Below are 13,594 nucleotides of genomic sequence, written 5' to 3' on the forward strand. Positions count from 1 at the left end.
GGGCGGGGGGCGGCTCCGTGGCGGCAGCGCCGCGCCCGGCGGCGGGTGGTGGCGCCGCGCCGCGGCCATGGAGGAGTTCCGGCGGGCCTACGCGCGGCTGTGTGCGGCTGGCGGCGAGGCGCCGCAGGAGGCTGTGCTGCGGCGGCTGCGGGAGCTCGGCGAGGCGCCGGGCCGCGGCCGCCTGGACCTGGCGGCGCAGAGCCTCTCGCTGGAGACGTGCGGCGCCCTGGGCCGGCTGCTGCCCGGCGCTGCGCCCTTCGCCGAGGTGGCGCTCGGTGACTGCGGCCTGAGCGAGGAAGGTGGGCGCGGGGCCGCGGCCTCCCCTCCCCCCACACCCCCCCTTCATCCGCGGGAGCCGGCCCGCAGCGTGCGGCGGTGCGGGCCCTGGCGGCCGTTCCCGGGTGCGGCCCGTCCGTGCGGCCGCGGCCCTGCCAGCTCTCCTCGCGCCGGCCTCGGGCGGCCCTCCGTCCGCCGCGATCGCGAGGGGGTGCCGCGGCTAGGGAGCTGCATTGCAGCCCGCGAGCTGTCGGGGGCCTAACAGCAGTAGAGAAGGAGCTGTGGATCCGGACCCGTCTGCCGGCAGGGAGAAGACCGAATTATTCAAATGAATTTGCCCTGCCTGTGACTGGGCAGTGAGGTGACAGCGTAGTTTGAAGCTGGTCACAAGTCCCTTTTATTTTTATTTTTTTGCCAGAAATGTTTTCCTTCTGTCTTCAAGAGTATGTCTCTAGGTGTTTAACTTGAATAGAAGGGATTGGATGTAGCTACCGGTTCAGGAGGTCTCAGCTTTAATTGCTAGATTGTTAATTCCAGGACACATTGGGTAGGGATTCTGTCAGCCATAGGGCAATTCTCTACTCGGTCCCTACTGTGTGAGCAGGAATTCAGTAAGCTGTCGAGAGCAAGTGTCTTGTCCGTGTGGCTTATCTGGGCATAGACTATTTCCATGCCTGAGATAGGAAGGCACGTAGGGTGACATACAGTTCTCTACCCAGATTATTCTTTCTCTGGTGGTAGATAAAAAACTGCCCTGAAAGTTCAGGCTCACGCCTCCCTAGCAGCAACACTGGCCATTTGCTAAGTGATATGTTTTGTTGTAGCAACCTCTTCTGAAGTAGCTGTTGTAAAGAATGTTTTCTATCTAAGGCAGAGGGTTGCATACATACCAAATAAATAGCTGCCGCCTTTTTTTTTTTTCCCTACACAGGTGTGAAACTTCTGTTGCATGGTCTTTGTTCCAACACCACGGTCAAATCTCTGGATTTGAAGGTGAGTCTATTAGATTAAAATTAAGACAAATAGATTGGGAAGGAAAGGGGAATACAAGGTTAATCAGAGTTAAAAATAGACAGTTTGGGCGCAGGTTTATTCTGCAACATGTGTAGTTCCATACATTTCTTGTTTTCCTGGGACTCAGTCTTTGCCTCCCTAACACTGCGCCACAACTTCCCAGAATTACCTCATAGTTCATCTTTGTTTTTATTCACTTTTTTTGATAGGAAGTTATTACTGTAGATTTTTTGTCAGTTGTTGCGTGGTCAGATGTAGGTTTTTCCTTGGGTTTCTCTGTTAATCATTGGGTTACTAGTTAACTTGTTCTTCTGTAGAGTTCATTCTGTATGCGTTCCTCTAGCACATAGCTGTTCTATTGGATCTACAGTCCTAAACTGTATCAGACCTGTCTTTCTCGACTCTATCCACTGTTCCTCCAGGTGTGTTTCACTTTCCAGAAGGTTATCTGATACATGAAACAAATACTACACAGGCCATCTTTGACTTACTGAAGTCAGTATTACAGCTGGAGTACACCTGGTGGCGTACACCTTGCTTGATAGGATAGCTAGACTGGGGCAGAGTGTAATTTACTGATCACCCAGGACTTTTGTTTCAGGGAAATAACCTGCGAACCATGGGAGCTGAGGCTTTGGGAAAACTTCTTAGGCAGAACAAATCCATCAGGAGGTAAATAAATAAATAAATAAATAAATGTATCTGTCTCTCTTTCTGTTATTCCTGCCAAATGGAACACAAAATTGGAAAAGAATGAGGGGTGAAGATGTATTTCTTGGGGTAGGAGGAATGTCATGTTGTTCCATTTCTTGTGAAGTATGGCTCAGGTGAAGGAATAAGAATTGGAGGTGCCCCTTCTGAGGCTGCAGGTTCCTAGCAGCACCCTGCTCTCTGAAACTCAATTTCTGTTAGGGGAGCTGGATGTATGAATGAGTACCATGATCCAGGTGTTGTTCAAGTTCTTGTGACTGTCAGTTTGTAGACTCCTGTCCTGCTTGATTTTTTCCCTAGCCTAATCTTGGAATGGAACAGCCTGGGCGTGTGGGAGGAGGGCTTCTCATTTTTCTGCCAGGGACTGGGAGCAAACAAGTTTCTCCAGCGACTAGATCTGCGCAATAACCAGATCAACCATCATGGGGCAGGAGAGTTGGCCATGGCACTGAAACGAAATGCTAGCCTACAGGAGCTGGGTAAGAGTGACTATTTTTTGTCCACCTACATGCACGCACATGCATGTGTGCACACAGGCTCATTGCAGCCTGCCCTGATACCTGCCAACCAGTCAGCAATTGTTCCCAGTTCCTGTCAGTCGAGAGTGCTTTGCAGGGTGGGAACTGTAACTGGGATCTCTGGAACCAAAACTGCAGATGAAGATTGCGTGCTTGGAGCAGAACAGTTTTTCTGGGAGGACGCAATGAGTTAATTCCCATTTCTAGATCCTGTTGGCATGCCTCATGCCAGACTGTGAAATTTACCTTACACTAGCTTTGTTCTTACTACGGAATTTGCTGGAGTTTCATTTAGGAAAACGTGGTTCTTGGTGATGCTTCTTTCTCATTCACAGATTGTGGTTGTGGAAGGAAGAAAGCTCATGAGATGAAATTATGAGGGGCAAACTTGTGTACCTGTTGAACTGTGATGGTTTCCCGCATTTAAGATTCATTCTTGCTTTGCCAATTATTTTCCCTCCCCTTCATTCATCTTGAAAAGAGAGGTAGTAGTCATATATGTATGTGATGAGACCTTATGGGATTAGTTAGCACTGCATGCGGAGGTATAAGGAGCATGGCTTCTGAGCCCTGTATTTTTCAGCAGATAATGTGACTACTGGGTTGAAAGTTTGCTTTCTGTATAGATTTGCGTTGGAACAATATTGGGCTTCTGGGTGGCCGAGCTTTGTTGAACTGCTTGCACAGCAACAAGACCCTGAAGAGGCTGGAGCTGGCTGGGAACAATGTTCCCAGTGACATCCTGAAAGCTGTGGGTAAGTAGGACTTAGAGTCGTAGAATCATTTAGGTTGGAAAAGACCCTTAAGATCATCAAGTCCACCCATCAATCTAACGCTACCAAGTCCACTAAGCCATGTCCCTAAGCACATGGGAAGGAATCAGTAACTCTCTTATCTCACATGAGGGATGTAGCACTTAAGGGATATAGAGTGCTTGCTGCTCCAGAAGAGAGCTATCCCTTCTCTCATTTTCTTGACAACATATACACAGTGCCCTACATTGCTGCTTCTTGTCCTCTAATGAGAGCTAGTTAGTTTGGAGATGTTACTTTTACCAGCAAGAGGGAAAAATAATTTGGATTGAATTAAAGACTGCTTTGCCACATTAATATGGGAGAATTTGGGGCTTAAGTTTGCCCCTGAGTAGCCAAGTTTGCATATGGCTAATGTAGCTTGTCCTTCGTCATTGGTTCTCCTGTGACTGGAGTGTTGATTACTCCACATATACTGGTCTCTTTGATTACACCCTGCCTTGCCTCTGTAAGGTGAGAGCAGTCTCTATACGTGGACCTGTCTGAGAGGAGCCACCTTCCTGGTGCTTTTGGTAGCACCAAAAGCTTGATTGCTTTTTTCTTGTCATTTTGAGTGCTAAGTTCTCCAGCAGTGCTTGCTGTTCTGTTGCTATAGAAACATGTGCATGTTCTCCTGCTCTCTCTGCATCAGAACAAGCCTTGGATTACAACCAAGACCGTCAGACTATCCTCAGTGAGACCCAGAACCAAGCTTGCATGCTCAGCAAGGAGATTTTGAATCTGAAGGATGAGAAGACCAAGCAGGTCAGCAATCTCACATGTCAGAAATTCAAACTGGATGGCTGGAATCCAGTACTTTCCCTCACAGTCCCCATGAACCACTTAGTGACAGGTTTAGTGCACCTGAAGTTGCACATACTGAGTATGAACAATACTCAGCATTGTTGAGTAAATAGGGTTCTTCCTCTAAGCTAGGTTGCTCAGGAATCAAATCCATGACAGTATAGGTATTGACACATCCCCTGCTGAGCGTATTCAGTCTGGATTCTGGAGGAATTTGAGTGTGTTTTTTCACTCATATTCGTGCTCTCAGTTCTTCTGCCATAACTGTTTTGGTATTTTCCAAGGACTGAAAACCTATAAGTACAAGTCTGTTTTCCTTCCCACCCTTAATTGTGTAGAGTCTAGCTAATGACCTCAGTCTGACATGCTAAGAAACCACTTAAACCTCCAGTTTGGTTTCTTTCAAGAGAGTGGCTTGACCTGTCTCCTGCTGTCATTAGGAAAAGAAAGCTGAGACACAAGTGCTTCAAGCTAATGCGGTTCATTTTCTCACTGATGCTCACCTTGTTCATAGTTCTTAGATTTGATGGATACTATAGACAAACAGAGAGAAGAAATAGCCAGGAGTGGCAGGTGAGTTGAATTTCTGAGTGCTTTCTGCTTTTTGATAGCAGAATCGGGCCCTTCCCATTTTCTCACAGAAATTAGCCACATTTTTTTCCTCTCTCTCCCTCCCTGAATGCAGGATGTCTGCGGGACGAGTCAGCCAGCTGCAGGAAGCATTGAAGGAACAGCACTCTATTATGAATTCACTGAAAGCCAAGTATGGAGGAGAAAAACGTTAACCTCAGTGCTCAATGCTGTATAGGTAGTGCTAAGCAGAGCTGTTAAGAAAGGGGCTAGCTAATACTGTAGAGTGGCTGGCTTAGTATTTCACTTAATAATTTCTTCAGTAATATCCATAAATTATAGCCAGATCAGGCCTTTGGATTTTAAGTAAAAACATAGCGCGTTGCTGTAAGAACAAATGAATTACAGAAGGTGAAAAGAGAAAAGGGATTGTGGGGATGGGATGGGGAGATGTTGTTCCTTGCACAGTTTACAGCTTGGCAAGAGACTGTTCCTGCTTCCGCTGTCAGTTGACAGTATCCTCTGAGAAACCACTGCAGACATGGAGGAACCTGACCAACAAGATTCTATGTTTAGGAGCAACGAGCTGGAACTGCCCAGAAGTTGTGTTAGACTGTGTAGAGCCATATGCGCATGACAGTGTGTGGACTTCAAACACTGATGAGACTGGCTAGTTCAGCTAAAGGTAGTTTCATTATGCCATGCATCAGAGTGAACATGTCCCTAATGTAGAGAGTAAGCAGTTCACTTTCACTACCTGTGGTTTAAATTCTATCCCTAACATTAGATAATCTTGCAGTGGTATAAAAGAGCCAGCTTTATTATTCTGTGAGACTGGGCAAATCCTGGAGGGGTCCAGGCAGGGAAAACATCTCATTGCAAATGGGATGGGGCACCAGAACACCAGGCTCTGAAAAGTCCCAGGTCAGTGTTTGCAGTGGCTGCTCGTTGCAAAGGTCTATGGTGTCTTTTACGCAGGGGCAAAAATTGTTTCATTTGGCCATCCCCATTTCATCCACTGCCAAATTAGTGTTAACATCTTGTAACATGTAGTTTAGAGAGCTCACTGGAAGTGTCTCCTTTAGAAAGGGTCCTGAAAAATATTTCTCTGTATAGACTGCAGATGACTGAAGCTGCCCTGGCTCTGTCTGAGCAGAAGGTGCACAATCTGGGAGAGCTGCTGAGTGCCATGAAACAGGAACAAGCCAACGTGGTTGAGCGCCACTTTGCAGAGCTCCAGCAGCAACAGCAGGTGGGCTGGATAATTCCTAGTTAGGTTTGAGAGCAGGGTTCTAGATCGTACCTTGTTTGTATAGATTTGGGGGATGCAGGTTGGGATAGGCAAGCATGATTCTTACCATAAGTGGGCTAGCCACACCTGCTCTAACAAACGTTGTGTAAATTAGATAGTGCTATAGGCATGGAGAGGAGTCATGGTGTTTGTGGGGTAGGTTGGATTTAATTGGTTGTGGTGTTGGTTGAGGGTAAGTTTGCTGTGCAAAGAATTAAGGGCTGTACAGGCTCTTTTTAATTTTTATGCCATTTGCAGGAAGGTGCTGATCGGGAAGGGAAGCTTTTCCGTGACTTGTCTGCTTGCAATGAGAAGAACTTGCTTCTAAGAAACCAGGTAAGAAAGAAAGTTCAAGGCTGAGAGGTGGAACCTGGACATTGTTCACCTCTGCTGTGCATATGTCCTCTGCTTTAACTCATGTTTGTGTCTTTACTAGTCATTCTGTACAGCCAATTTGCTTTGCTACTAGGAGAAGAAACTCCTTTGTGGTGGTAATTTCCTTTTAGGTGGATGAGTTGGAGAAGAAGTGCAAAGTCCAGCAGGATCAGTTATTCCAGCTGAAACAAGACTTGACCAACACAACAGCAGAGCTGAAGCTACGGGCTGTGCAGGCTGAGGGTGAGTTGAGGAGCAAAAATAGCTCATGGACACCCACAGGGTGTTGCTACTTTCAGTGAGTCAGTGGTGCGAGTTAGCCAAGGAGAAAGGGTGGAAGAGTTTGTGATACAGTATAAGTATTGCCTGCCTAGTTGGAATGCCCTGGTTGTGATCTTCCAGTACCTAAAGAGGTCCTACAAGAAAGCTGAAGAGAGGGATTCTTTATGACGGAGTGTATCGATGGGACAAGGAGTAATGGTTTTGAAGTAAAGGAGGGCATATTTAGGTTAGATGTAAAGAAGAAATTCTTCATTATGAGGGTGATGAGACACTGGAACAGGTTGCCCAGAGAAGTTGTGGATGCCCCATCCCTAGAGGTGCTCAAGACCAGGTTGGACAGGGCTTAGAGCAATCTGGTCTGGTGGAAGGTGTCCCTGCCCATGGCAAGGGGTTTGGAATTAGATGATATTTAAGGTCCTTTTCAACCCAAACCATTCTATGATCTGCCTGGTTTTAATCCTCAGAGCGCCTAGAAATGGAGAAGAGAAGATTAAAACAAAGTCTTGAAGACATGGAATCACTTCGGTTAAAAGAGGTAAAAATGGCTTTTCTGTAGCTTCCTGAGTTTGGTCTGTCTTTGGTCCTGACATACAGTGGCCTCTGGAGACCATTGTTTGCTGTCAACTGCTCTTAAAATTAATCTATTCAGAGTTTCTGTGGGAATGATATACCATTTCTACAAGCAGAGCATTCTACCAGTTATCAAGTGTATAAGCCAGAGTGGTATGTGACTACTGAAGAGGTGTGGAGGCTGGTCCATGTGTCAGTCCTTGCTATGCATAGTGGTAATTCCGAATAAGCAATCTTGTCATGCTTACTGAAGTAAAGATGCATTATTGGAGCAAATTAAGACATACCTTCTGTATTCAAACAATCATTTAAGAGGGCTCAGCTTGCTAGTATCTTCTTTGTCATGTTTCAGGGGAATTCAGTCTGAGTGTGGAGAGGACAAGAGGCTGCGATCAACTCTGTTTGGATTGTTTATTGAGGTGTCAAATCCCTTAAAAATAAAATTAGCTCAGTAGATTTTTCTGAAGGTTTGGAAATCTTCTAAGAGAAGACATAGGGAAGGTAGATATTAGTTACACTACGTCTTGAAGATGAACCTCTGGTATTTTTTATCGCTTGAAGATGAGAACTCAGACTCCCTCTCATTAAGCTTGGCCTGGAAGGGATCTCTGTCTAAGGTTCCTGGTTTTTACAGGGCAGATCATACCTGTTAGAGCAGGTCCAGAGGAGGGCAGTGAAAATGGTCAGAGAGCTGGAACATGTCTCTTATGAAGAAAGTTTGAGAGAGCTTGGGGTTTTTCAGCCTGGAGAAGAGGAAGCTCCAGGGAGATCTTAATGTGGCCTTTCAGTACACAAAAAGGGGGCTTATAAGAAAGATGGAGAGAGGCTTTTCACCAGTGACAGGACAAGGGACAATGTTTTTAAATTGAAAGAAGGTTTATTTTTATTGCATTTTAGGAAGAAAATTTTCACAATGAGGGTGGTAAGGTACTGGGAGAGGTTACCCAGAAATGTTGCAGATACTCTGTCATTGAAAGTGTTCAAAGTTAGGTTGGATGGGTCTTGGAGCAACCTGGTCTAGTGAAAGATATCCCTTCCTATGACAGGGGTGGGGGATTTGATCTTCAAGGTTTCCTTTCAACCCAAACCATTCTATGATTCCATGATTCTGTCTATATTGTAGTTTCTTAGTGGAGCTCTGTGAGGGAGGGAGGTGTTTTTCTTTGATGGTAGCTGGGTCAACGAGAGGATGTTCTTTTTCATGCTGAATGGCCATGCTGTTATACCTGGAGATGGGAATGTTTTTTCTGGCACTTGTTTAAGTGGTTTCTGATGCTTTGCAGGTGGATCATATGACACAGCACATGGAGGCCAGTGAACGTTCTCTGCAAGACAGGGTCCAGAGGCTGGAGGCCATCAGGATAGCTCTGGAGGAGGTGAGAATGGGTGCTCTAGGTGCACTGGAATGCTCAGGTAGTGCAGGAGAAGGCTGCCATGGGTACTTTGTGGATTCTTTTAAAGATGACCTATGTAAAGACTGTAATGTGCTTTGGAGAGGAACGGAAGACAGCAACTGGGGCATTCAGTTTATTGGCTAAAATTATTTTTACTGTTTTGGATGAAGGAAGGAGAAAGTTCCATGGAGGAACTTGTAGATTCTATTTGAACAAAAATAAAGTTTCCTTTGAACATGGATAGATTCTCTTCAGGATTTAACTCTATGGGTTTCCAGTGGGGTCCCAAGGAGCATGTTTCTCCAGATTTGTTCCCCCAGCTAGATCTATTGCTGCCCTCTCCCATTCCCTTGTCTTTGGAAAGCTTCACCTATTACTTGCCCCTGTATAACTGAAATTTTCACTGAATTTAGGTGGCAATGTCAGGGCAAGTATGTCATTTGGGTTTGTTTTCCCTGCCCCGACCAAGAGAGGAAGTTGTGTCACTTTGTGACCTTCAACTGGAAGCTGCTAATGTTTGCTGGTCAGTGTTGCAGTGATGCAGCTTCTCTACATGGAATGGTCTTTCATGTTTCTGTGGCAGGAGCTGAGCCAAGTCAAAGCAGCTGCACTCACTGAGCGAGGACTTGCAGAGGAAGAGTTAATAAAAGTTCGTAATCAGGCACGGCTGGATGAGGTAAGGACTGTTTGTGGGCCTTACCTCTGTGGGAAGGATTGGATTTGGCTGCCTAGCCTGTTTTTGTCTTAGGGAGCTGGTAAGTATAGCTCCTTCCTCTAGGCTTCACTCTCGTAATAATAGTTTGATTTCTGAGGAAGGAATCCTGAAAAGTCTGCTTTAAATCATCTCCAGAATGTAACCATTGTCCCCACCTGCTCTGTGCTTTCCAGTAGTAAGAGAATTGATATGGATATTGTCATAGCAGAGTTCATCTAAGTTACCAGTTTTTGAAGTTAGCAGCCAGATGTAGATCCTGTTTAACAGCAGCTTTCAAGTGCTGTTCCTGTTTCTCCAAACTGAGAAGAATTTTCCCAGATGGCTACTGCTGATGGATAAAAAATGTCACTGCAGAGTTGAACTTTGTGGAAATGGCAGTGAAGTCAATACTGTACAAGAGAATGAGGGATGAGGAAAATACAGCAAAAATTATTAGAATTTTGACTTATACATAATAACACAAAAGAAAATGCTTTACAGAGTTAAAAAACATATAAGAGCTGCCATTTGTTTCTGTGTTGGGACACAACAGTTGCTTAGCTGCATACAGTGGTGTTTCAGAGCCATTCAGGATATGGAGGAGGTGTGAATGCCAGTCGTGTTATTGGTGCTTCTACCAAAGAAATGCCTCTTTCTCAGCGAGTGAGCTGGGCTTTGCAGCATCTCCATTAAAATGCTTTCCCTTAGAACACAAACAACAAAAGGAGATACTAGAAAAACCTGTGAAACATCGAGAGGTTTTTGGGGGTACTTTGCAACATATCATCCCTGTATGGTGAGAACAGTAAAATAAAGACACCTGATAAAATGGTGAGGAGACAGCCTCAAAACCCAGGAAGCACAGGGTTCCAAGTCAACAGAAAGCAGCTTGGTTTCTCTCTGGAATGCAAGGGATATGTGCTATATCTATTACGGATACATCCTGTGCTTATTTTTCAGGGCCAATTAACTGAACCAAGGGTTTACTGTGCTGGGGACAAAGATGGGAGTATCCTTTCACAGGAGTGTAATAGGAGTGATTTATTGTCTTATTTTCTTTGTGTCTTACAGCAGCAACGACTAGAACATCTAGAAGAGAAGCTGCGGCTGATGACTGAATCACGGGATGAAGCTCAGAACTGCTGCCTTAAACAAAAACAAATGGTTAGTGAGGCTCAAGCCAAGGCCAGTCAGTTGAGCCTGCACGCTGATGGACTCAGAAGGCGTATAGAGGAACTTCAGCAGGTAATTTGGACTGGAGCAGAGATATGGACACCACAGGGTCAGAACAAATTTCTGAAGTTGTATGGTTAATCATTTATTTGTCTTTGTGTGTCAGGACCTGAATAGTAAGGAACAGGAGAAAGTGACAGAAGTGAATAAAGTGAAAGTGGAATTACAGGAGCAGATTGGACACCTACAGGCTGAACGCACAGCACAGGAAGGGCTAAGAGAGAAGATTGCAGCCCTGGAGAGACAGCTGAAAGGTGATAGATACATCCCTTCATGCTTTTCAAATGCTAATGCTTAGTAGCCTAAAATGGGCCTGGAACTGAGCTATGCTTACAGGTAGTGACAGAGGTGCGTCCTGTTTTTGAATACAACCATGAATTTTACTCACTAACCTCATGTATTTGCAGGGATTCTTATCCTCATTATATAGAGACCAAGACTTAGAAATTAACTGTCTAAAGCTGCATAGCAAGCAAAATGTTTGCACTTACTGCACAGTGAAGTATAACATCTTTGCAAAACCTCTCCCATAGGCTCCTGCAGCTGAAAGTGCCTTGCAGCTTGTCTGATGTACGCATCACTCCTGCTTCTGTTGTCTTTGGCTGTGCCTATCTGTTATTCCTGTTTGTTCTAGGGACACCCAAACTTTCTGTACCAATGCTGCTCTTCTTTCACAGTCCTATCAAGCAATCACCGTGAGGCACTGCTGGACAAAGAAGGTGAAATCTCTGTGTTGCTGGAGAAGCTGAGAATGAAAGAGGCTGACATCTCCAGGATGAGGGAAGAAGAGGCCCAGCGAGCAAATTTGTTGCAGAATGCCATCATGGCATATGTGCAGGGCTCTCCCTTAAGAGCCCACAGTTCTAGGAAATGAAGGTGTGGCTTAAAGAATCCAGATACCTGCTGTCAGAAAGAGGATGAGCAAGTCAGGTACAGCCTCTTCTTTCTAAGCAGGACAGTTTTGGGGGTGAGATGAAGGTTTGCAAACTGAAAACCCTTCTTGGTTTTCAGAAACCTTGCTCCCAACAGCATAGAGGAAAGGAGGAAGTAACTGGGCAAGGCTAGGATATAGAGGCTTGTGGGTCTGAGTTTTATCTGGAGTTCTTCCCCTTGCATTGCTACAGCATTTGAAGCAATTTCTGTGTTCTTTTACACAGCACCAGTCTGTAAGCGTACCCTGTTGTTACCAGTTGGGTTGTACATTCCCTGAGAAGTGGTCATTCTGAAACACTTGTTTGAATGCCAGGGCTATCTGTTCACAATGAAACCTTGTAAATGATTGGTAGCAGTGTTTACAGTTCCCTGTACATGGGAGCCATTTACTCTAAGCCATGGGGCACAGAAGCTACTGAAAGTGTGGATCTTTTTTATAGCCAGTGGTTACAGATGCAAGCAGCAGCTGACAGGGCTCACTTTGTCTCTTTTACCCCGCTGCTCTATGGCCCTGGCTGTAGTGATGGGCAGTACAGGTGCTTTTGTTATGTATACGGACAGTTCTGTGCAGGACTGCTGTGCAGTGGCAACCCATATCTTTGTTGGATTCCTGGGTTTAGGACATTGTTCAAGCCTCTACAACACCAATGGACATAGAGAGTTCTGTGTTCTTCCTCATGAACTGCAGCCCTTGACTAGAGTTCTTGTGGCCAAAATGCAACAAGATTTAATTCAACTATGAGAAATGGCAAAACTGCCCTCCTGGCTTCTCAGGATCCTGGAACCGAGTGCTGGTTTGGGGGCCTTACCCTAGAGAGGAGTGATGGTTCTGACTCGCCAGGGTGTGGATGTGTTTCCTTTTCCTGGCAACAGAAGTCCATCTAGTGGCAAGCAGAAAGGGAAGGGATGTGAGGGTCTGAATCAGAGGAAGGGGAGAGCTCTGTCAGGACTCCAGAATTCTTCAGTGTGTGGTGGGAGAAATGAATACTTTCAGAGGCAAGTGGAAAATGAAACTTTGTATGGACCAGTTGGTCAGTATTTGTGGTTTGTCATAATTCAGCTTTGCTTTGCTGTTTTAATAAAGAGCTTTTGTTTTTTTCTGTAATACTGGACAGTGACAATATGGTTATTTGACTGATGTGGAGGGGCCTGCTGCTGTGTTACTTTCACAGAGATTTTGTTTGCATGAAGTGATTAAGCTAAGAGTGTCTATAGGCTGAGGTTTTGTATGAAGATAAAAGCAGAGAAGCTGGGACCTATGTCCCAGTCACAAGGAGGGGGCCGGCACTGGCAGTGCGTTCATCTGTGGATCCTTGGTGGCTCCGTTAAGACCAGCAGGTAAGGGAAAAGCAAAGCTGGAGACAGCCCCTCTGAACGAGTTACTGCGGGTCTTGGCAGAGTAGTTAGAGAGATGGAGGAATCCAGAGGTAATCTTTATTCAGGATTCTTGCTACCGCGTTTTTGTTCATCCGCTAGGCAAACAACAGTGAAATCTAAATGTGGCTGCACGAAGGTTGGACCAGAAGATCTCAGAGGTCTTTTTCCAATCTTTATGATTCCATGATGTGCAACCCTACACCTTCACCCGGGGCAGGTGCTCACACGCTGTGCCAACCGTGCCCCGCAGCCCTCAGCAGCACCCCTTGCCCTCCCCAGGGGCCATCAGCAGCACCCGTTGTCCTCGCCAGGGGCCGGGGGCGCGGGACTTGCCCGCCGGGGGGTTGCTGTAACGGCCAGGAGTGCCGCCGCCAGCCGGTGGCTGCCGCCCGGAGGAGGAGGAGCGGGGGGTGGCCCGGAGGTGGGGCGGCACGAGGGCTGCTGGCAGCGCCCTTCGCCTTCCTCCCGCGCAGCCCCTCGCGGCGGGCGCTGATCGGGGGCCGAGCCCCGGCCCCGGCCCTGCGCCTGCAGCGGGGTCTGCAGCGCCGCCGCGGGACGAACCGGCCCGGCCCCGCCCGCCGCCACAGGCCCCGCCCCCTTAGGCCCCGCCTTAGGCCCCGCCCCCGCGGGCTGTCACTGCGGCGGAGTCGCGGCGGCGCCGCCATCGCGGGCAGATGCAGGCGATCAAGTGTGTGGTGGTGGGCGACGGGTGAGTGCGCGGCGGCCGCGGGAGGCGGCGGGGCCGGGCCGGCCGCGCCTCG

At 46.9% G+C, this 13,594-nt stretch overlaps 2 protein-coding genes across 8 annotated transcripts in view; both read left to right on the plus strand.

The window, feature by feature from the left end:
- Nucleotides 1-13: 13 nt before the first annotated feature.
- On the plus strand, nucleotides 14-12,561 carry LRRC45 (leucine rich repeat containing 45). 6 transcript variants are annotated; one of them, XM_035342241.1, is made up of 17 exons: nucleotides 14-299; nucleotides 1,208-1,269; nucleotides 1,892-1,962; nucleotides 2,302-2,480; nucleotides 3,146-3,274; nucleotides 3,927-4,075; nucleotides 4,629-4,687; nucleotides 4,800-4,877; nucleotides 5,801-5,936; nucleotides 6,234-6,311; nucleotides 6,482-6,593; nucleotides 7,097-7,167; nucleotides 8,486-8,578; nucleotides 9,180-9,272; nucleotides 10,365-10,535; nucleotides 10,630-10,777; nucleotides 11,201-12,561. In XM_035342241.1, the coding sequence occupies exons 1-17, from the start codon at nucleotides 68-70 to the stop codon at nucleotides 11,395-11,397; spliced, it is 2,058 nt and encodes a 685-aa protein (XP_035198132.1). In that variant the 5' UTR covers nucleotides 14-67; the 3' UTR covers nucleotides 11,398-12,561. The 6 variants fall into 6 exon arrangements, with proteins under 6 accessions (XP_035198132.1, XP_035198136.1, XP_035198133.1 ...); XM_035342245.1 differs by having other exon boundaries at nucleotides 16-299; nucleotides 10,362-10,535; XM_035342247.1 differs by having other exon boundaries at nucleotides 19-299; nucleotides 3,963-4,075; nucleotides 10,362-10,535.
- Nucleotides 12,562-13,393: 832 nt separating this feature from the next.
- The window catches only part of RAC3 (Rac family small GTPase 3), a 5,734-nt gene continuing 5,533 nt past the window's right edge, over nucleotides 13,394-13,594 (plus strand). The window contains exon 1 of one of the 2 annotated variants that reach the window (XM_035342260.1): nucleotides 13,394-13,542. In XM_035342260.1, coding sequence (XP_035198151.1) covers nucleotides 13,508-13,542 — 35 coding nt within the window. In that variant the 5' untranslated portion in view covers nucleotides 13,394-13,507. The remainder of the gene's footprint in view (nucleotides 13,543-13,594) is intronic. The other variant, XM_035342261.1, reaches the window with a different exon arrangement.

Source organism: Oxyura jamaicensis, chromosome 18, assembly GCF_011077185.1.
Source record: "Oxyura jamaicensis isolate SHBP4307 breed ruddy duck chromosome 18, BPBGC_Ojam_1.0, whole genome shotgun sequence".
Taxonomy (NCBI): domain Eukaryota; kingdom Metazoa; phylum Chordata; class Aves; order Anseriformes; family Anatidae; genus Oxyura; species Oxyura jamaicensis.